The 23,964-nt window shown below is 46.5% G+C and overlaps 1 protein-coding gene across 1 annotated transcript in view; it reads right to left on the bottom strand.

Annotated features, from left to right (window-relative positions):
- Window positions 1-22,519: 22,519 nt before the first annotated feature.
- LOC309564461 (uncharacterized protein) overlaps window positions 22,520-23,964 on the bottom strand; it is a gene marked incomplete at both ends in the record, with an annotated part of 124,233 nt that continues 122,788 nt past the window's right edge. The window contains one exon of the mRNA XM_082269091.1: window positions 22,520-22,529. Coding sequence (XP_082125217.1) covers window positions 22,520-22,529 — 10 coding nt within the window. The remainder of the gene's footprint in view (window positions 22,530-23,964) is intronic.

Below are 23,964 nucleotides of genomic sequence, written 5' to 3'. Positions count from 1 at the left end.
TGATGTATGCCACCGCAGTGGCATTGTTTGTCTGCACCCGTACAGGAGGGCCCTGAAGATGATCCGACCAATGGAGCAGGCACAGCCTCAATTCCAATATGTTTATCGGAAGGGAGGACTCCTCCGACCAATTGCCCTGGGCAGATAGGTTGCCCAGGACGCCACCCCAGCCCGACAGGCTGGCATCTGTTGTAATCACCGTCCACAGTAACGGCCAGAAGGACTTCCCTTCCGACACAGCCGGGGACTGAAGCCACCACAAGAGATCTATTCTGGTTTGGCGACTCAGAGACACTCTCAGGTCCAAGGACTGAGGAAGTCTGTCCCACCTGGCCAGGATCTCCGCTTGGAAAGACCGCGTGTGAAACTGTGCAAATGGTATCGCCTCGAAGGCTGACACCATCAACCCCAGGGACCACATACAGGTCCTGAGTGACGAGGATTTGTTGTCCCTGAGGGACCTGACCTCGGACTGCAGGGTCCTGAGCTTGTCCTCCAGCAAGAACACCTTTACTTGAGCAGAGTCCAGAACCATTCCCAAATACGGGAGACGAACCAAAGGAGACAAGGTCGACTTCTGAACGTTGATGGTCCAACCGAACTCCTGGAGCGTCTGGATCGTAGTGGACAGATCGCGCAGTAGGCTCTGACTGGCACTCGATCTTAACAGGAGATCGTTCAGGTATCCCAAGACCGCAATGCCCTGTGCCCGTAACAGGCCCAGAACAGGCGCCAATAGCTTGGTAAAGACCCTTGGAGCCGAAGCGAGACCAAAGGGTAACGCCACAAACTAATAATGATCCTCCGCGATGGCAAACCGGAGGTACCTCTGATGACCCTCGAAAATGGGGATGTGTAGATACGCATCCTTCAGGTCGATAGAGGCCAGGAATTCTCCCGGACTCAGAGAGGCCACCACCGGGCGGAGCGATTCCATGCGGAACTTTCGAACACGCACGAAGTGGTTCAGAGCTTTCAAGTCCAGAATTGGATGCACTTTGCCCTCCTTTCTGGGCACAGTGAACAGATTCGAGTAAAACCCCCGAAACCTGTCCCGATGATGCACTGGGACGATTACCTCCTTGGCAAGGAGATCCTTCACTGCTTGATGCAGGTCTTGTAACCGCCCTGGGGTCAAATGAAGATTTGAGGGAAAGAATCTGTCTGCCGGCTGTGAAAGAAATTCGATCTTGTACCCTGATCGAATGATTTCCTGAACCCACCTGTCCTGAACTCGGAGCAGCCAAGGTTGGAGGAAACCACGCAAACGTCCCCACACCCCTGAAATGGGTGAGGGCGCCCCTTCAGGCAGAGGCGGAAGGAGCCGCCGCACCAGCTTGGCCGGATCTTTGTTTGCCGGCCCAGGGCTTTTTCTGGCCACCCTGGCCCTTGAAGGGTTTTCCCTTGTTCTGCGCTTTGAAGGCGCGAAAGGACCCTTGATTAGGTTTAGAGGCGGGACCCCGCTTGCCACGGAAAAACTTGCCTTTAGGATTCTGGGGCAGCAGAGTGCTCTTGCCCCCAGTGACTCCCTTAACCAATTCATCCAGGGATTCTCCAAAAAGGCGAGACCCCGCATAGGGGATATCTGCCACCGCCTTTCTAGATTTCTGGTCAGCCGACCAGCTCTTCAACCATATCAGCCGACGGTTAAGCACCGCAAAACTGGACAGGCGCGCAGCCAAAGGGGCCTCATTTAAGGCCGCATCGCACAAATACATGACCCCTTGATAAATCTTGTCCACCATCTCCACGGTAGTGGGGGGAGCAGAATCAGCCACGAGTGTTCGTCTGAGCACCTTGGTCCAATCCGCAACAGCCTGAGCCGCCATGACAGAGGCGAAAATAGGTTTCAGCACGGACCCCTGCCACCATGTAAGAATGGCGCGCAAGAGATTCCAGCCTCCTACCCGTAGGATCCCTAAATACCGGAGAATCTTCGGTGGGAACCAGAGTAGCCTTGTTCAATCTGGCTACAGTGTGATCCACTTGAGGAGCCACACACCAGCGTGCAACCATAGTAGACGCAAAAGGGTAGAGAAGTTGAAACCTTTTAGGCACCGTGAAGGTGTGTTTCAAATTGCGCCATTGCTCATTCACAGTGTGATGAAACTCAGCGGGGCAGGGAAAAACCTGCGCCGTCTTACGGGTGCTGTGTGTACCAAAAGATGACAATGCCCAGAGGATTGGGCTCATCCTCTAAATGCAGTGTTTCTTTAATGGCAGAAATCAGCGCGTCCATAGCTGCGCATTCCTCTGGCGTCCCAGGGGGGGGAATCATCCACCCCTGTAACCTCCGTCTCCCCCTCAGACTCTTGCGGGTCCTGAGAAGAGCGAGACCCTTAAAGGGGTACGCTACCCACAGCAACCATGTCACATTCAGAATCAGAAGAAAAATAAATCCTAGGCCTTTTTCTAGCAGCTTAGTCATCAGCAGATCCATTTTGGACACCAAAGTCGCCACAACAGCAGCCAAATTAGTCAGAGTAGAGGATTCAGAAGAACTTGAATCCCCCACCAAGGCTGGAGGGAATTTGCTGTGCTGGGATTCCATTGCAAAAAAAGTTTATTTTTTTATTTTTTATTAAAGGTACTGGCCCTTTAAGCACACCGCTACAATGACTGTGGAACACAGACCCCTCACAGGAACAAACTGAAGCCAGGAAGATTCCACAATGGAGGAAAAGAAAGGACAGCAGTACAGAGCCCCACAAGTGTATTACCAGCTCCTTCGGTCGCTACTGAGTAAAGGAAGGAAGTGATGTCACCGCAGAGACTGAACTGAGGCTGCAGGCTAAGGAAACATGGATGCCAATATAAAGTAATGGGAGGCTTCGGCAAAATGGCCGCCGACATGTGCTCGGAACGATCGTTTGCCACACACAAGATGGTGCTGCAAGGCGCCAAAACACACTACGTACAATGCTGTATAAGCGCCCATAGTGAAGCCAGACATGCTGCCCACACCTAAAATGGGGGACCGGCGGTTTTTAACCCCGCAGCGGTCGCCGCACGTGTCTGTAACTCCAAGCACCCATAGTGACACAGGAGAGGGATCCCCCAAAACCCCACACAGCGCTGGCTGCGAGAGAAAAAAAAACCCCGCAGGGACCGGGATCAGGGAGCCCAAAACACACAGACACAGGGGACACCACAGACACACAGGACTGCCGACCCCAGACAGAGGCCCCACACAGAGTGTACTTACCTGTACCAGATGGCAGGGGAGTGCCGCCAGCCAAAAACGCAGGACACCAGAAGTGCATGGACGAACCGTGGATGTGTCCGGTGAGGTAGCCACCTCACAGGCTGCATCCCTGAGGACAGGGATGGGTCGTTTACGAGGCCAGGGCGAACACATAGCCTGCGAAACGCTCAATGGCGGGCTGGGATTCCATGTGACCCTCTGTCCTGGATAACCAGGACGACCAGTCTGATTCCCAGCTCCGCAAACTCCATCTTCATCGCAGATCCGACTAACTAAAAGATAAGCAGCTAGCAAAGCAAAGAGAAAATTACATTTTCAGAAAATAAAATCATGAAATAGAAGAAGAAGGCTGAGACTGTAGCCCCAGCACAGGGAAGCCTATCTACTCCTGAACTAGGAAGAAGACAAACTGAGTTGGGATGGCTATTGCGGGGGGGGGGGGGGGTATTGGACCAGTGGGACAGCCCCCATACGTGTGTCTATGTAAATGCTTTTGTTTTAACAAGTCTTATGCCTAGCTTCTCCTAAGGAGAGGAAGTCAATACCCCATTGGTGAAGACTGTATGAGTGGGCGGCGACTGTCGGAGGACTTAAGAGAAATGTCTTTTATAGGAGTGACAGTGATGAAGGGATTATAGGACGAGTGTCCCCTCCCCCTCTATCACTCATTGCCATCTTCCCAACACAAGAAGTCCCGCACTTCCTTATTTAGTCCATGATTTAGACATGAGTAACAGTGGGCTGAGCCCCACCAGAGGTCAGAGAGTGAGGATGGGGGGGAGAACAACCAAGATGAAGACTGGGCTGATCCTGAAGACCACCATCATTGGGTTACTGACTCCTCCCTCATTATCACTTTCTGTTTAAGGTTCCATAGTTGGAGGATGTTATCACATTATTATCACCATGTAAAAGTCTGTCCTCCAATCAGATCATCAGATATAAAATGTCCAGCTGGTAGGAAATGGGAGTAACAAAAGAGAATCCATATTATGTGTATATATAGCAGTGGGAAGAGGATAGAGAGCAGAAGTCAGGAGTATGTATTGTACAACATAGAGTATATAGTGCAGGGGTCAGGAGTATGTAATATACAACATAGAGTATATAGTGCAGGGGTCAGGAGTATGTAATGTACAACATAGAGTATATAGTGCAGGGGTCAGGTGTATGTAATGTACAGCATAGAGTATATAGTGCAGGGGTCAGGAGTATGTAATGTACAACATAGAGTATATAGTGCAGGGGTCAGGAGTATGTAATGTGCAACATAGAGTATATAGTGCAGGGGTCAGGAGTATGTAATGTACAACATAGAGTATATAGTGCAGGGGTCAGGTGTATGTAATGTACAGCATAGAGTATATAGTGCAGGGGTCAGGAGTATGTAATGTACAACATAGAGTATATAGTGCAGGGTTCAGGACTCATAATATTTGTATTCACTAATCAGTTGCAGAGGTCGCACACCGCTGCCTCCCATCTCCTGAGACTGCACTCAGTGACTTGGGTGTGAGACTATACAGACATATCCCTCCACCCGGCACAGCCAGCAAATAACAGAGCAAGTAACCCCGGGAGAATTGTTCTGTCAGAGATCTTGGTAGACCTGGGCATGGGGCAGAAGAACCAAGATACATATCCCAGGTGTCTAGGCTGAGCAACGTCTATGGTAAAAAAAACAACATTTTACTGCCAGCTGAACCCCAGAATCTCCATAAATCCAGTCTAGAGACATAAATTGTGTCTGCAGCACAGAGAAGGAAGATTATCCGAGAGAAATACAGGAATACAGGACGGGGAACACAGCTCAGGAAAGTGACCAGGGTATTACAGGCTGATATCACCCAGTCCCCGCCCTACTCTGGACCAATCAGTGAGCAGTATGGGTGGAGGAATGTATTTAGTGTTAATGACCCACCTGTGCTGATCTCTGTAGGAGTGTCCTCCTCTATAAATGTCCCCGTTATTCCATCCTCCTCCATAGACTGCTGATCATCCCTCACATACGTCTCTTCTTCTTCTGCTTTAACCTCAAATTCTATATCGATTGGATCTTCACTCTAAACCAAGAAAATGAGAGAGAATATCATCTGGAAGATATAAGCTTTATTATTGTGATATTATATATAAAAACACATCCTCTCCAGAAGTCCATGTTCTAGATGCTCCAATCCACCAACCTTGTAACATATAGAGATGGTGTGACCTTCCTGTGTGGAATCCCGGGAATACGGAGGACGGGGACATCTCTCTGGTGGGTTCCTGGTATTAGGTGGCTCCATCATATTCATGTGTCCTTCTCTAAACTCCTCCATCACTCCATACTCCTCATCATACTCTTCTTTAGCATCAATATTATCACCCTCCAAGTTTCCACTCTGAATATATAACATTTTCATTGTAACAAACATGCTTGTATATAAATTATAACTACCAATAATTGTTCCTCATCTACCTGATGATGGTGAGGGATGGTGTGACCTTCCTGTGTGGAATCCCGGGAATACAGAGGACGGGGACATCTCTCTGGTGGGTTTCTGTAGCTGGATGACTCCTCCATGGTGTCCTGATACAGATATTTGCATTCCTTTAGAATCTCTGACTCCTCCATCACCCCATCCTCATCATCCTCCTCTTTTATCTCTTCTTTAACATCAACTTTAGAATCTCTCAGGTTTCCACTCTGAATATATAATAAAAATGACATCAATGGTAACAATGCAGATAATGTACAGATCCTAATGATACTATCAGTGATTGTTCCTCATCTACCTGATGATGGTGGGGGATGGTGTGACCTTCTTGTGTGGAATCCCGGGAATACAGAGGACGGGGACATCTCTCTGGTGGGTTCCCATTACTGGATCCATCTGTAGGAAACACACACACTGACTGAATACATTGTTTCTATGTGTTTATCAGATGATGGGGGATCTAGGTGGATCCTCCGTACTGCTCTCTCCTTTACAATAAAGTCTCCTCTTACCCGGTGATGTGAGGGGCGGCTGATTCTCCATCATGATGTCCTTCCCAGCACCGCTCACCTCTCCTGTCAGTAACTCGATGATCTCTCTGGTGACTTCTAGAATCTTCTTTTTATTTCTCTATTCTATCAGGGAGGGAGGTGGAGGCAATGTGATGGTCATATGATCTCCAGACTTCACAGGAGGAAAACTCTAGATTCAAACACAAATAGTAAAATCAAATGACATTCCCAGAATCCTCCTCACCTCACTGGTCAGGTCTCTTTTTATTTAAACGCCACTTCATGCTGAGGTTTCTAATATTACATACAATGCAGGTCCAGCAGCCCTACTTTGAAAGTAAGGAGGCCTGGGGTTCAGCCCACATCCTAAGAGCATCAGAAATAAAGAGTTGGATAGCGGGATATTGGAGAGAGGAGCTGTGAGATCAGTGTGAGGTCATTGGATTCTCTGACTCTGATTGGAGAGACATTGGGAGGAGGAGCTGTGAGGTCAGTGTGGTGTCATAGGATATTCTGACTCTGATTGGAGGGACATTGGAAGGCGGAGCTGTGTGGTCAGTGTCATGTCATAGGATATTCTGACTCTGATTGGAGGGACATTGGGAGGAGGAGCTGTGGGGGGCGCTGTGTGAGGTTTCTGCACACAAAGAATCATATTCTCCCGGGTGCGTCCCACCTCTTCTAAAATTAAAGATGAACTTTTTCTGTGGGCTTTGTCAGGACTCATCATATTCCTGTGATCTCCGTGTACTCCAGAGACTTTACTGATCACATTTTAGGATGAATATCTGAGACTGGGATCATTATGGAAAAAAAAAAAAAACAATTCCGGATATTTACTACAAATTAAATTTTTTCCACTTTCTTATTTGAATCCTAAAGAATAAAGACATACATATTCCAATCCTCCCTAAATACACCCCCCCCCACTAATAAAAGTAGTATAATCCGTTTGTCAGGAGTGTGTTGTTGTCAGGGCTGGGCTTCTGCTATTAATAGCAGCTCTCTACTCAGTGCACAGAGGCTGCTCAGCTGTCGGGTAATTACCAGCCATTCATTGTTTCCACAGTGACTCACCTGGTTACCATTACCTGACTCATTAGTCCAGCCTACAGCCAGCCCCTTTTTGCTATTTAAACTGCCTTACTCATTTCCTCCGTGCCTTTCCTGGTCAACATCTCTAGCGTGTCTCTGCTGTGTTCCTGTTATGACTTGCCCTATCTGACGTCTCTTCTGATTTCTGATCCTGATTTTTGGCTTCTGACAACGCTGATTTCTGATCCCGGCTTGTCTGATTACCGGCTCTGTCTTCCAAACCCTGGCTTCTGTTTTTGACCGTTCCTGTTCTGTGTAATTTTTGCTATTACATTAAAGGTGCGATTTTTAACTACATTTTCTGTCTCTGCCTGGTTTATGGTTGCTGACAGTTAATTGTGCTCTTGCTCATCATTCCAGCATCCTGGTTTTGGCTGTGATGTATTGTTTCTTTATTTCAGTCTATCTGCAAAGTGAGTGATGTAGTCAGTCTCTGGGTGGAGACCAAATCTGATTGAAGCCAGCCAAGCCTGCAGTCCCATGCTTGTGATATTGCGTTTGTAACACGTGCTCCAAGCTCTCTGTTTGTCTGCCCTGCTGTTTGGATTCCCTTGTTGAAGGCCTTAATTCAGATCTCGACTACTCTCTGAACTCTGCCTGCCTTTTGACTACAGATTTGACCCTGACTATTCTGAACCTTGCCTGCCTTGTAACTGGACTGTCGTTGAACCACTCTGCCTGTCTGCCAACCGCAAGTACCTGGTTGCTGTGCTCAGTTCGTTCCTGCCCTGGTGGGGTGGCCAGGCATCATAGCATTGTGATCAAACTTAAAAGGTACTGCGCCAGGAACAAAGTGTAACATATAATGGAAATCAATCTGTGTATACAATTGAAAATGCCATCTCAATGTCCATATAACATAAGTGCATTCCGGTATCCAGAAACAAAGTGTAACATATATCGGAAATCAATCTGTGTATACAATAAAAAGTGCAATCTCAGTTTCCATAAATTATAGGTTCCGGTATCCAGAACTGTGATCACCCAATAACGTGATTAGTACAAAATACTGAGCTCCACTCCACCGCCACCAGAGATCTAAGCCTCTCACCTTAAACTTTGACCCAGAGACCAGAGCCAAACAAAGCTTTTACCTCTCAGGGGTCACAGGATGGTGTGGAGGTTTCACTAACGGATGCACTGGGACCAGGTAACCACAATGGTGCCGCTCTCGCACAAAGAGATCACCACATAAGCAGAAAAGCAGAAAGAAATCGAATGCTCTCCGTTCGGGTTAAGCATATACAGTCGTTTATTTAAATAAAAGGTACTCACAAGCGCACAAGTGGCTTCTTGGAGACATGCTCGTAATACAATAAGACCGCACAACAAAGAGGATGCAGCCAGCAGCAGGAAAGGCTCCGCTCCCCTATACGCACTACGTCTTTGCCGATAGGGCGCTGACTTTAACAGTAGAGCTCTAGAGAGCATTCGATTTCTTTCTGCTTTTCTGCTTATGTGGTGAGCTCTTTGTGCCCTGTGTGAGAGCGGCACCATCGCGGTCACCTGGTCCCAGTGCATCCGAGAAACCTCCACACCATCCAGTGACACCTGCCTGTGACTCCTGAGGGGTAAAAGCTTTGTTTGGCTCAGGTCTCTGGGTCAAAGTTTAAGGTGAGAGGCTTAGATCTCTGGTGGCGGTGGAGTGGAGCACAGTATTTTGTACTAATCACGTTATTGGGTGATCACAGTTCTGGATACCGGAATGCACCTATGATTTATGGACACTGAGATTGCACTTTTTATTGTATACACAGATTGATTTCCATTATATGTTACACTTTGTTTCTGGCGCAGCACCTTTTAAGTTTGATCAAATTGTATTGTGTAAGTGAATAACACTATTTTGTGTTAGCTGCCGGATCTTCTTATTTTATACACTGTTTTGGGTTTGTACACTGGTTGATTATATCCCTGCTCTGAGATTAATTTATTTATTTTTTGGTTATAACTGCGCTGATAGTTTTTCTGCACAACATTCATCATAGCATTGTGTTTAAGTCTTGGGGGCAACTGAGTATCGGTAGGCCTGCTTGCCTTATGGGAAAGGAGGCTGCTATAGGCGAAGAACACAGAAGCCACCTATAGTGTCTGACCACCTGCGTTAGGGGTAAGCATGACATTGTTAGTATAGATGTAGTAATTCTACAATAGATTGATGAGGTGAGAAGGTCATTGGTGGAAAAGGAGACATCACCAAAATGAAGGAAATGTATCAGCCCTGTAAGTGGGGGAATGCTATGACCCTGAAGGGGTACATCTACGTTTCCACACTATATATGGCTGGGGAGCGCACATCTTTCTATAAGTGGGCGCACTTCAGCTCTGCACTTCAGCGATTGCACAAAGCGAGAATACACAGCAAACTACTTTGAAAAACGCCAAACAGACTGCAGGTGACCTTGTTTCCCCATTCCGCTCTCCTTCCTCTCTGTAACATGCACTTTCTACCAATCCTTCTGATAGTTGTGTCCTCACTCCTTAATCTCTCTTTCTTCACCCCTCTTCTCCACCCCACAGCCTGTATATATCACCCTCACTTCTGTCCTCTCCCTATTACTGCACTCACCCAACTCCTGCTAATTCTAAACCCACGTGCTAATAAAACCTCCAGAACCCTGAGGCATGTACCTTCATATAAATTGCAATCCCATATTACCTCCCTGACCCTTCTGCTTCTCCCAACCTCTGGAGATTAAACCCCAAACCCTGGGCCTCCATCACTGAACTGTATCCAAAGCTCCCATCACCCCATGCCCTCTGGCAAGAGCAGCAATCCACACAATTTAGTTTATAACCCTCTTATTCCCAAAACCAGCCTCCACCTTCTCTTGCGCCCTTTGGAATGCCTGCTCTGTCTGTAACAAACTAGCTTCTGTCCATGACCTCTTTATCACCAACTACTTGCTGTTACTGAAACCTGGCTTCATGAATCCAACACTGCTGCTCCTGCTTCCCTCTCCCATGATGGACTTCACTGGACTCCCTTCCCGAGACCCTGTGGATGGAAGGGAGGTGGAGTGGGAATCCTTCTAGCCCCACATTGCATCTTTCAGGTACTTCACCCACCTGCCTCTCTGTCACTCTCCTCATTTAAGGCACATTGTATTTATCGATTTTCCCCAGCTTATTTTAGAAGTGCTGTGATCTATCTGCCTCCTGGACTCGTATCAACCTTTCTTGATGACTGGCTACCCTACTTTCTCTTTTCTGAAATTCCCAAAATAATTCTCGGTGACTTCAACATCACTGTTAAAACTAACACTCCTGCTACTTCTAAACTTTTCAGTCTAACCTCCTCTTTTGACCTGAAGTAATAGATTCATGCTTCCACTTTAATGGCAACACCCTTGACTATGTATTCTCCTACCTATGCACTCTATGCAAGCTCTCCAACAATCCCTTTTCTCTCTCTGATCACCACAATATTAGTTTCACAATCTCCCAGACTTTCACCTCCTCTCCCTCCAACCACCTAACAGTTACCCATAGAAACCTTCCCCACGTAACCCTTCTCTTCCCTGCTACTGACCACCTCTATGACAAAATCTCACCCATGTCCTGCCACAATCCAACCACTTCTGTCTACAATAGATCTCTGTCCTCCACCCTGGATGAGCTCGCCCCCCTCAATACACACAGATTTAGGTCCCGACCCCTACAACCGTGGCAAACAGAGGACACCAGAAGTCTCAAAAAACATCTCTTGAGCGCCTGTGGTGTAAGAATAAGTCTTCTAAAGACTTCAACCAATATAAATCTGCCCTCCAAAAATACAAATCCTGTTTCCTCACTGCCAAGCAGACCTATTTTATAACTCTCATTAATAATTTATCTTCCCATGCCCATCAACCCTTCTCTACCCTTAACGCTACTTTGTCCTCAACTGCCTTCATCCACTAACTGATCCACTGCCCAGGAGATCGCCAATCACTACAAAAATAAGATTGATACAATTCGTGATGAGATCTCCGCTGTACAGATATCAGTCCATATTCACAGGCACAATAAACTCTTTCCTTTTTCAACCTTTTTAAAGCCTGCTACTATACACAAGGTTGCTTAACTTTTTTCAACACCCACCTAACCACCTGCTCCCCGTACCCTTGCAAATATTGAGGTCACCCTCTGACTCTATCCTACACTCTTTATCCAACAATCTTCAATCACTGCCTTTCTTCTGGCCTCACTCCCATACTTAAAAAAGACCTTCATTGGACCCCACCAATCTGAACAACCTACACCCTATCTCCTTGCTCCTCTTTTCCTCCAAACTTTCTGAATGTCTAGTCTACAACCAACTGAGCGACAATAATCTTCTTGATCCCTTTTAATCAGGATTTCATCCTCAACACTCCACAGAAACTGCTCTCCTTAAACTTCCAAATCATCTGCTAATGGCCAAATCCAATGGACACTATTCTGTACTCCTACTTCTGGGCCCCTCTGCTGCCTTTGCCACAGTAGACCACCCCCTCCTTCTTAAAAAACTCCAATCCTTTGGTCTCCATGACTGTACTCTTAGCTAGTTCTCATCCTACCTATCCCACCACACCTTCAGAGTCACAACTTTACTTCCTCCTCTCCTCTTCCTTTCTCCGTCGGGGTCCCACAAGGGTCTGTTCTTGGACCACTCCTGTTCTCCATCTAAACCTCTTGCCTGGGTGAGCTCATAGCCTCCATGCCTTCCAATACCATTTCTACACTGATGACACCCAAATATTTGTCTCTACCCCTCAGCTCACTCCATCAGTCTCCTCACATATAACTGGCTTCCATTCAGTGTCCTCCACCCTCTGCCAAACCCTCCACTGGCTTCCATTCAGTTTCCTCCAACCCTCTCTGCCAATCCCTCCACCGGCTTCCATTCAGTGTCCTCTACCCCTCTCTGCCAATCCCTCCACCGGCTTCCATTCAGTGTCCTCCACCCCTCTCTGCCAATCCCTCCACTGGCCTCCATTCAGTGTCCTCCACCCCTCTCTGCCAATCCCTCCACTGGTTTCCATTCAGTGTCCTCCACCCCTCCCTGCCAATCCCTCCACTGGCTTCCATTCAGTGTCCTCCACCCCTCTCTGCCAATCCCTCCACTGGTTTCCATTCAGTGTCCTCCACCCCTCTCTGCCAATCCCTCCACCGGCTTCCATTCAGTGTCCTCCACCCCTCTCTGCCAATCCCCCCACTGGCTTCCATTCAGTGTCCTCCACCCCTCTCTGCCAATCCCTCCACTGGCTTCCAATCAGTGTCCTCCACCCCTCCCCACCAATCCCTCCACTGGCCTCCATTCAGTGTCCCCCAAAGCCATCCACAACTCAGCTCTCAGTTACATCACTAACCTAGTCTCACAATACCAAACAAAACATTCTCTTTGTTCCTCCAAAGACCTCCTGCTCTCTAGCTCCCTTGTTACCTCCTCCCATGCTTGACACCAAAGATTCTCCTGAGCCTCTCCCATATTCTGGAACTCCCTATCCCAATTTGTCTGTCTGTCTCCTACTCTGTCCACTTTTAGATCATCCCTGAAAATCCTTCTCTTCAGAGAAGCCTTTCCTGCCCCACCTAACTGGAGTTTTATTTTCTCCATCAGCTCATCCCCCACAGTAATTGCCTTTTGTATCCTTTGACCCTCCCTCTTAGATTGTAAGCTCTAATGAGCATTGTAACTGTACTGTCTGCCGTCACGTTGTGCAAACTGTTGGCACAATACAGGGGCGTAACTACAGAGGTTGCAATTGCAACTGGGCCCCATGCTCCACCTGGACAGGAGGGGCGGTGGGGGCAGCATGTAGAGAAATCACTGTCCTCCTTTTTCCTCCTGTGGCTGCAGGAGGAAAATGGAGGAGATTGGTTCCTCTGTATGCTGCCCCCACAACTCCTCCTATCCAGTTCATTTGTGTTCTGCTGTCTCTGGGCCCCTGTGTGCTGCCCTGCCCCCCCCCACCTCCACTGTGATCCCTCCCCTCTCCTGCCGGCTGCAGCAGGGGATGTGTCACAAATAGAGAACCAGGAAGGGGTCGGTAAATATGTAATTTACCAGCTCCTTCCTTTTCTGAATGGACAGAGTCATAGTCAGTGACATTGTAAAAAAATAAAATAAAATTATAAAAATAATACATTTAAAGTATCAAAAAATAAAAACTACTGACACCAGTGGGTGAACTTCCAGGATCGCAAAGGTAACACTTGCAACCAGGTCCTGGCATTCCACCACCATGGGAAGGGCCCCAAGATGGCAGGAAAGAGGCCCACTGCAGAACTTGTGAAAGGGTCCTGCTGCAAGACTGTAATGAAGGGCCCCGCAACGAGAGTAAAGGGCCCCAGGATCAGTGTGAAGAGCTCCAGGCTTGAAGGGAAGGGCCCCGGCCAGGGGGGCCCTTCATGGTTTCTAGCACCGGGTCCCTGCGCCTCTGGCACAATATAAATTCTGTATAATAATAATATATGTGTGTATCATCAACTGCTGGAGATAAAAGAGGTAACAGTGACTATGGAGGAAGAGGACGGACATGACGGGGGGGGGGGGGTTACTGGGTGAAAAAAAGATCTTATTACCTCCTCTGCTGCCACTCCCAGCAATGTCTCCTCGCTACTTCATCCTGACTCACCTCTCACCCGGAACTTCCTATTTATACCTGACATCACTTCCTGTCTGTAGCTGACATCACTCCCTGTCTTTCATAGAGACTTCCTGTCTGGATAGAAATGAGATCATCACCTTGTGGAGCTCAGAGGAACTGCAGCCCCGAGAAACGTCTCGTAGTGTGAACACGGCCTTGTGCTGTGTGTGTATGTACTGTATATCCTTATAGATGGGTCATCTCCACTCCCACCAAGGGGGATAGAAATATATTACTGCCTATTACAATAAGGTGACCAGATTTTTAAAATGAAATCCGGGGACATTTATTTTTTTATTGGCAAATGGTAAACTATTTTATAATCATATTTTCTTCTAATGATATATGTGGTGTATGTGGGATGTGTTTATGGAATGATTGTAAGATAAATACGTTTTCCTCCATGAGACAGAAAAAAAAAAAGATACTTCTTAGAATTTTTTGGGATATGACTACCAAATGTTAAGAAGATAAGAGGAAAAACTTGGAGGGGGGGATGGGGCAGCAAAATTCAAATCCAACCCGGGCAGGAGTGATGGTGTCACCCTCTCTGCAAAAGGTAAGAAATATTGCAGAGCTGCAATAGTGGTGAGACCCCCCGATATATATATATATATATATATATATATATATATATATAAAATCATAATAATAAAATATGCACATCAATTGTACATTGTATTATGATTATATATCGGGGGGTCTCACCACTATTTGCACATTGCAGCTCTGCGATATTTCTTCCGTTTTGCAGAGAGGGTGACACCATCACTCCTATATTCTAATACACGGAATGATTGGCATCTCTGTTATTATTATTGTATGTGGGGGGTTTCACCATTGTTTGCACATTGAAGCTCTGCAATTTCTCAGAATATTTGTGCAGAGGGGGTGACACCGTCACTGCTATGTTGCAATACATTGGTGGATTTGCACTGGATATTCATGTATAGGTGTCACCATTGCACTTATAAGTCCATTTGTAGAATATTATAGATGAAGTGTAGGGCAGTGCTGCATTTTTGGCTTTTTATTGTTGCACATTAGATGAGGGAACCAGATAACAAGATTCTCTTATTGCTTTTCAGATTTTTTTACTAGCTTTGTAGATGTTTTACTGGATTTTTTATTGCCTCTGTGTACTGGTAACCAGTGGCCCTGCCTATTGGTGGTCAGTGCAACCCCATGTACGCTCGTGGGGTGTGTGCCCCCTGTATGCTGGAGGTGAATGTGTCCCCTGTATGCTGGTGGTCAGTGTGCCCCCTGTATGCTGGCGGTCAGTGTGCCCCTGTATGCTGGAGGTCAGTGTGCCCCTGTATGCTGGAGGTCAGTGTGCCCCTGTATGCTGGAGGTCAGTGCGCCCCCTGTATGCTGGCGGTCAGTGTGCCCCTGTATGCTGGAGGTCAGTGTGCCCCTGTATGCTGGAGGTCAGTGTTCCCCCTGTATGCTGGAGGTCAGTGTGCTCCCTGTATGCTGGAGGTCAGTGTTCCCCCTGTATGCTGGAGGTCAGTGTTCCCCCTGTATGCTGGAGGTCAGTGTCCCCCCTGTATGCTGGAGGTCAATGTGTCCCCTGTATGCTGGTGGTCAGTGTGCCCCCTGTATGCTGGCGGTCAGTGTGCCCCTGTATGCTGGAAGTCATTGTGACCCCTGTATGCTGGAGGTCAGTGTTCCCCCTGTATGCTGGAGGTCAGTGTGCCCCCTGTATGCTGGAGGTCAATGTTCCCCCTGTATGCTGGAGGTCAGTGTTCCCCCTGTATGCTGGAGGTCAGTGTGCCCCCTGTATGCTGGAGGTCAGTGTGCCCCCCTGTATGCTAGCGGTCAGTGTGCCCCCTGTATGCTGGTGGTCAGTGTGCCAATGGGTTGTTTGAACTGAACAACCCAGTGCTGCAAGGTGATAACCACTAAGACATTCCGCTGCTTTTCCCTTCTGTTCAATTTGCAGCACTCTTCTAGCATGAGCTTCTAGATTAAACATCATAAGGAAAAAGGCAATGCACTCCTTTGGAAGTGCTAAAAATACTTGCATTGCAGTTACCTCTGCAGGAAGGGCGGTACAAAAACCTGCTTATAGATCATCCTCATCTTCCTATTAGGAATTGTTTGAAGAGGGTTACATTGGTCAGTTGAGTGATCCTACAAGGGAAAAGCTTGACATGGTCAGAGTTGAGACTCCTTGCACAGGGAGAGATGTAACAGACTCCTTTACAGTGTCTTGACTACCTGTGGCAACCTGTTGGTAGGGGCCATCTTCCTCCCTGGATGTCTGAACAAAGCAGGACATTTATACAGGGATTTTCCTGTCAAGCACCAAAGGCCCAGTCTATGGTGTGCCTAATACATGCAGATCTGGAGAGGCTTAATATAAAGTGTCCATCAGTCAGCTTCCCATACACCAGCTTTATGAGGCCTGCAGAAGGGCTGACAATCCAGGAACAGTATCAGTAAGGAAGACGCTGCCCCCCTCCAGCTATAACCTGCATAGAGCAGCCACAGCATAGAGGGATTAGGCTGCAGCGGCACAAGGACCTGTCCCAGTAAGAAATAAATCCATGATAAACAGACACGGTGCAAAGGAGAACTCCATATTATAAAGAAATAAAATATTATAACCTATATAATTGTTACTCTAGCTATGTTGTATTTCTTTTTTTTTTTTTTTAATTCGTAATTCAAACTACGGCTGCTAAAGTCTCCTAAGCTGTCAAAAAAGACAGTGTAACAGTTGTTTGATTGCTGGGTGAGAAAAACCCGTAAGGGGTTAATTACTGCTAAAGGAATACTGACACTGCAGCTTCTCACATCAGAGCACCGTCCCAGCAGGTGAATAATCAAACAGACCCTGCCATACAGATGTAGAGCCCTCCTAGGTAGGTGCTAGAATGAGTGGATAGAGTTTTTCGTTTCTCTGTCTAACAGGGACACAGCTCATGCTGTCTTGATGTTTCACACTGATCCAATAGCCATGGAGTATATTGGACAGTGGGCGGAGTCCTGGCAGATGAGAGCATGGATGTCTGTAGCAATGTTGTTGAAGTATTTTCTAATTTGTGTATGTTGTCTAGTATAAGGTGTTATTAAACCGACTATTTCTGTTTTTGGTTGTTTCAGGCCTCGGAACATAACTTCCTCTCTTTTGTGCTTATAAGCCCTATTGTAAACTTTTTCGCAGTGTAGTAGCCTCTTATAAGCAATCTCTTTGGAGGGGAGTCCGCCTCCCGTTTAAAATCTTCGTTGTTCGAACAGATTGGATGCAATCTAAGATACTAGGAGTAGGGTATACTATGTACCGGGGATTTGGATGAAAGCTATTGGCATGTAAAACGTGTTCCTGGCTGTTGGTTTTCTATAAAGTGTAGTTTCTATCCCGCCTTCTTCTTGTATAAGAATTTGTAAGTCTAAGATCACACTACTACACATATACGGTATCTCACAAAAGTAAGTACACCCCTCACATTTTTGTAAATATTTTATTCTATCTTTTCATATGATAACACTGAAGAAATGACACTTTGCTACAATGTAAAGTAGTGAGTGTACAGCTTGTATAACAGTGTAAATCTGCTGTCCCCTCAAAATAACTCAACACACAGCCATTAATGTCTAAACCGATGGCAACAAAAGTGAGTACACCCCAAGTGAAAATGTCCAAAGATGAAGAAAAACGGCGTTATCGGTTGATCCCTCGCACTTTCGCTAATTGGTTGCAAGCATTTGCGATTCTAGCTAGCATCATTGGAGAGCGGAACCCCCGAACATTGTTCGGCTCTTTTCTGCTTCTTGGATGCCATAGGCGAAGCTTACAGGGTTTATGGTAGTTCGGCGTGGCTGCGGTAGGACGAGCAGTTCTGGCAGCGCAAAGCTATACGATCGTCCTTGAGGTGGGACCACAAGGACATTAGCCTCTGGATGCAGCTTATGTCATTGGCGATGGCCCCAAATCAGTTTTTTCCAGGGTGGGCCGACGTTCCAAGGTGTGGTGGGAGGTGCTGTGGGTAGCGGATCTGGATAGCAGCGACCCAGACGTTCGTTTGGTGGTTCTATATTTTATGGCTAGACAATTCGAGCAGGACGTGTCAGCATCCGCCATAGCTCGCAAGTTGTCCAGCCTGGCCTTCTTGTTTAAGTTGCAGGGGAACTGTGATTTTACGAAGGATTTAGTTGTTCGGCAAGCTCTGAAGGGGTATGGCCGGTCTCACGTCCTGTGTCATTTCCCCTCCTGTTGGATATTGTCGCCACATTGGGGACCCTGTGTTTTTCAAGTTATGAAGTCCACATGTTTAGGGCAGCATTCTGCCTCGTGTTTTTTGGGACTTTTAGGATTGAGGAGCTGGTTAGCCCTTCCAAGGTAGTTTCAGGGGGCTTGCTGGCGCATGATGTCTCCTGCACTGGGGATGAGGTCAGCCTGTTGCTCCGCAGGTCCAAAACGGATCAGACGGGTAGGGGCGCGCGGGTCAGGTTGTTTGCCATGCCTACATCGCCTTTGTGCCCAGTGGGCGTGGTGCAGGATTTTCTGTCAATACGGGTGTGGGTGGCTCATTTTTAATCCATGCTGACGGGTCTTCTTTGTCCAGATTTCAGTTTATCGCGGTGTTTCGAAAGTGTTTGAATGTACTGCGTTTCGATGCCAAATGCTGTGCCTCACACTCCTTCCGTATCAGGGCGGCCACGGAAGCCGCCCGATGGGGGTTGGATGAGGAAGCGGTTAAGCGGATTGGAAGGTGGGATTCAAAGAGGTTTTTGTTGTATGTTCGTCCTCATCTGTTGTAAGTTTAGTGGGGTATGTCAGTGTTTGTGTCTGGTTCCACAATTTACCTTTTAGACGGGCTCCAGCACTTAGAGACCGGCTTGTTCAGAGCGAGTACAAAGGACATTCCAACCTTAACCCCTGTAACTACAAAGGGACGTACATGTGTGGGTCCTGCAACTATTGCAGATATATGTACACATATAAAAATCCCACATTACCCAATGGCACCAAATTTCAAGCTAGACACTTTGCAAATTGCCGCACGCATGGGGTTGTGTATCTATTACTGTGTGATTGCGGCTGTTTTTATGTCGGGAAAACCAAACGAGTTTTGGAGACGCATTTACCGACATATCAGAAGTATGCAAACCTGTGATCCCAAGTTGCCACTGGGACGCCATGTCACCCTGGTACATTCTGGGAAATTCCCCAAACCCAAATTTCTTGTTCTAGATCGTATCCATCCCAGCTCCAGGGGCGGAGACTGGAACAAGCGTCTCCTGCAGCTGGAGCTGAGATGGATCTATTCCCTTAAGGCTACTGAACCCCCAGGCTTGAATGAGGCAGTCTCTTTCAAGCCGTTTTTGGAAGGTTTTAATTCAGGAGGTATGGAGAGATAGAATATTACTAGTTTTGTCCGGCCCCCTTTTCGGGGTTTTCTTTATAATCTAGTCTTGTCATCATTCTCTGTTCTTTTTTGTAGTTTCATTTGTTTTTTCCCTCCACATATAATAGCTGTCTGATTGTAAAAAAACAGGTATGATTGTTCCTTACCGATGCTGATAACAATGAGGAACCTTTAATAAAAACAAATGATTTCATATCCATTCTTATAATGAATCCCTATTACGCTGTTATATACATCTCAATGTTTAAAAGATTATTGTCAGTCATGTAATACTATGCACAATTTTTATTGATAAATTAAATTGTGTTTTCCTATAGGTAGTTGATGGGTTTGTGTGTCCCCTTCCACTTGGTCAACCCGGTGTTCTAAAATTTAGTCGGACCCTCGTCACTTCCGGTGATACTACGTCACCACCAGCTGGAGCGACAGCTGTTGCGAGCCCCGGTGCGCATGCGCCCAAGACATTTTCCAGGTCAGATGAAATTTTAAGACTTTGCTAACAGCTGACTGAGAGGAGGCGGGGCTGAGGTGGGACGACAACACCGCCGCAGGAAAATTTTACAACACCGCCGCATCAAGAGCTGACTTAGAGGGGACTGTCCGTCCCGAGGAGGCGGGAAGGAAGTGAATATATATAATTTTAGAACACCGCCTGAGGTCCCTAGACTTTCGCACTCAGAGCCACTTCCGCCTGTTCTCCCGATACTTCCGCCCTTACTGACACATACCTCCGCCTGAGGTCCATAGACTTCCGCCCTCACATAGAAGTGAATTCCGCATTCTCTATGGAAAGTAATAGAGAACTAATAGAGAACCCCTCTAAGTCAGCTCTGCTTGCTCGATGATGCGGCGGTGTTATACAATTTTCCCGCGGCGGTGTTGTCGTCCTACCTCAGCCCCTCCTCCTCCTCCTCTCAGTCAGCTGTTAGCAAAGAATAACATTTTATTGGACCTGGAAAATATCTTGGGCGCATGCGCACCGGGGCTCGCAACAGCTGTCGCACCAGCTGGTGGTGACGTAGCATCACCGGAAGTGACGAGGGTCTGGAATTTTCACGGGTCCGATGACATTTTAAAACACCGGCACGGGAAGAGGCACCCCTAGGCAGCGTAGGTCTTTTACTGCTGACACTTTGCAAGTGTCCACCGCGCTTCCTCCCATAGCTCCGCCTACGCATGACGCAGCGGTAGCATCACTTCTGTGCCGGTGGGGCGCGAGTAGCCGACCACGCCCCCAAAGCATCACACGGCAACGTGCGTCAGGTAAGAGACTTTGAGATCTCATCTGGCAGCCTTCAATTAATTTGCTCTGGAATATCTTGCACTCTGGGGGCTTCTATTCTAGAGGATTCCCCACTTTGCATACATTTTTGTATTTTTACATTGAAATGTTTTTTATTTATTTTTTCTTTGGTTTTCAAAAGCAATTGGACACTAATATGATCAGTATCTGATATATTATTATTGTAATATTTACCGTATCTGGTTTTTCAGTTTCATTCAGGTACAGACCCATTTCTTCCATATTAAATACTTAGACTGCAACAAACTTATTTATTGTCAATTCTTCATGAATTGACATAGATTTTTATAATTTTTTGAGGCAAAAAAACATATTGTAAGTTTGTTTCTTATACTTGTCTTACTGCAGCTTTGCATGATTTGGTCTGGTTTGAATTGCTAAGCCCTATTGGACTCCCGCTGTTTCCCGAGTGATTCGTGGGCGCACTACCCCTTAACTCCTTGTGTTTGGCTACAATCATCCATAAGGGTCTCACCTCATGACCACGCAGCACCGGCTGGGCTCAACCTTTCCCTGTTTTTATTTAACAAGCACTTTGTCATTTACTGTGCAAACCAACCACGTAAGTGAAATATGTTTTTTTCTCAGATGTTTTTCTATGATCAGTCAAGTCACTGTGCATAAGTTTTGTGCCAGATTGTATGAATAGTTACATGTTATATACCATATACTGTTATATACATATTTCAATACTTACAGAAAAGTTTCCAGAGTAACCCCTGATGAAGAGGTGATTGACCTCGAAACGCGTCGGGTATCCAATTTGGAATGGATGGGTGAGTTTCCACAATCTTGCACATGTCATATATGCTTGTTTATGCTTTTAATGCGACACATTTGTCTGCCTTTTTTTGTATATTCTACTTGTCAATAAATTATAACTTTTTAAACACGACCTTTTTGGCATCTTCATTGTGCCTAAAAAGTCCCACCCAAGGGGAACCACAATTTTTTGTTTTCCATAAAGGGATGTGGCACATTTTTCTAGAGGACCACAACGGGAGCACACACAGATAGTGTTTGTGTCTGTGTTTTTTCTATGTGAGGCTATTGAGGTTGGCGTTATTTCGCTTTGTTTTTTGTTCTTTTCTTTCAGGTACTCAACCATGCCACATCTGGATATTGGGACACTCCTATGTGTTTTGGGGTGCCAGGCGAGCAGACATTCGTACCAATGGGAGACAACTAGGGCTCCCTAGACAAGAGGCCTGCGTCCGCTGGCTGGGGGTGCCGTGGATGATGTGGAGCAGGGTAGTGCCAGAAATTTATAGGTTTGCGAGATTAGATAGGCAGCCGGTGGTGCTAGTGCTTCATGTGGGAGGCAACGATTTGGCAGTCAGGTCCATGCAGGAACTCACACGGGACATCAAGCTTGATTTCCTTCGTCCCCGGGTTTCATTCCCGCAGTTGATCATTGTATGGTCTAACATCGTTGCCCGCACTGCATGGCGTTATGCCAGGTCGGTGGAGCGTATCAACAGGGCCCGCATCAAAGTGAATAAGGCGGTTGGAAAATTTGTTTGTCGCAATGGGGGAGTGGTGGTGTGGCATCTGGAGTTGGAGGTTGAGACCTTGAGGTACCTGCAGGGGGATGGTGTGCATCTTAATGCAGTTGGGACAGATTTTTGGGCTCTGAGGCTGCAGAACGGTATACAGCGGGCTTTAAGGGTGTGGAGGGGCACTCAAGGGTAAGGTTTCACCTTTTGGTGTGTTATGGCTGTTTTTGTTGGTCTTTGCTGGCAGGTGCATGAACATTGAAGACAAGATAATGGTTCTGGACCCATTGGTGGTAGGTGTCCCTCTGGTGCGTTCCAGTTGATGTTAGTTTAACTGGAAGGTAAAATGGGTGCACTGCGGGTAGTGTGTTGTCTCCAAGCTTGTGTTTTGCGGCTGGAGGCCTTATATGATTAGGGGGCCCACAGTGTATTATCGGAACATTTAATGGGGCCTATAAGACAAACAAAAAGCTTAATGACATTTTTTATGTTTCTGTTTTAAGGAATGTTTTTTCCTTTATGTTAATTTAAGTTTTGATTTGTTAATAAAGGGCCGCTATGGCTAATTTATTCCACTCACAGTCGTTGGGATAAGGTAAGGGGGTAAGGTGCTTGTGGGTGGGGTTTTGGGCCTTTCAGCCAGGTATGGGAGAAGGACATCTGTTCTACACTGATCATGGACTGGGAGAAGGGACCACGCCATTTTTTTCTATTGCTGGGCAATGCCGGCATTCTTTTCTTTCCATTCATCTGTCAGTGGGGAAGCCCGATGAAAGCTGATGAGTTATGGTTGGCAAGGATGCGGGTAGGGATGATCGAACTTTTGAAAAGTTCGGTTCGGCCAGAACATCCGAACTTCCCGAAAGTTCGGCCCGGATTTCAGAACACCATTGAAATCAATGGGACCCGAACTTCGGTAATCAAAAAACACAATTTTTAAGCCCTAAAACCCAATAAATGCCCCTAAAAAGTGCCTAGGGTTCTGGGTCATGCCCCATTAACTATTAATCACACAAAAAAAAGCCAATTATTGGAAAAAAAAAAAAAAGGAGAGATTTTTTGATTTTGACTTTGGATTTAGTATCTGGGGGGTCTAAAAGGTGTACATGTGAAGTTTCAGCTCTGTAGCATGTCCAGAACCAGAAAAAAAAGATTGTTTGTATTAGAACACTTTCAGATCACCAATATGGCTTCTCGGTTTGCACAGCACCTTACCGCTTTAATAGCAGGCATTTTTTTGGGTTCTTTGGAGTCAGAAAAAACATCTGAACTTGTGTATAGTGGTACTGTGCACAAGTTCAGATGTTTTGCCTGCCTCCAAAAACCCCCAAAAAATGCCTGCAACAACACACCTGGGCGTTTTTTTTTTTTGACGCTAGCGTTTTTTTGTGCATTTTTTGGGGTTCTTTTGAGGCAGGCAAAACATCTGAACTTGTGTATAGTGGTGTATATACACACATACTTATATGTTTATACACACCTAGACATATATAGGTGTGATAGTAGCAGAAATATATCAGTGTAAATGATTTAATTAGCGCAAGCATATATTTCTGCTACTATCACACCTATATATGTCTAGGGGTATATATACAGACATATATGTGTATATATACCCCCTATACACATGTTCAGATGTCATGTCTGACATCAAACATGTCCTCAAAAAAGCACTGGCAGTGGCAACCCCTGCAGCATAAAAAATGCTTGCTGGTGAGAAGCCATATGCCTGTGCCGAAGCAACTCAGAGAAATTATCATTTCTCTATAGCGGTCACCCTGACATGGAAGGGTTTGGTCACCCTGCCATGGCAGTCACTGTCAGTTCACCCTACACTACATTACGGTCACCCTGGCACGTCACACTTTCCCTACAGAAACTAAATTT

This window comes from Pelophylax lessonae (assembly GCF_965119305.1).
Source record: "Pelophylax lessonae genome assembly, chromosome: 9".
Taxonomy (NCBI): domain Eukaryota; kingdom Metazoa; phylum Chordata; class Amphibia; order Anura; family Ranidae; genus Pelophylax; species Pelophylax lessonae.
This window is presented reverse-complemented; position numbering and strand designations above follow the sequence as displayed.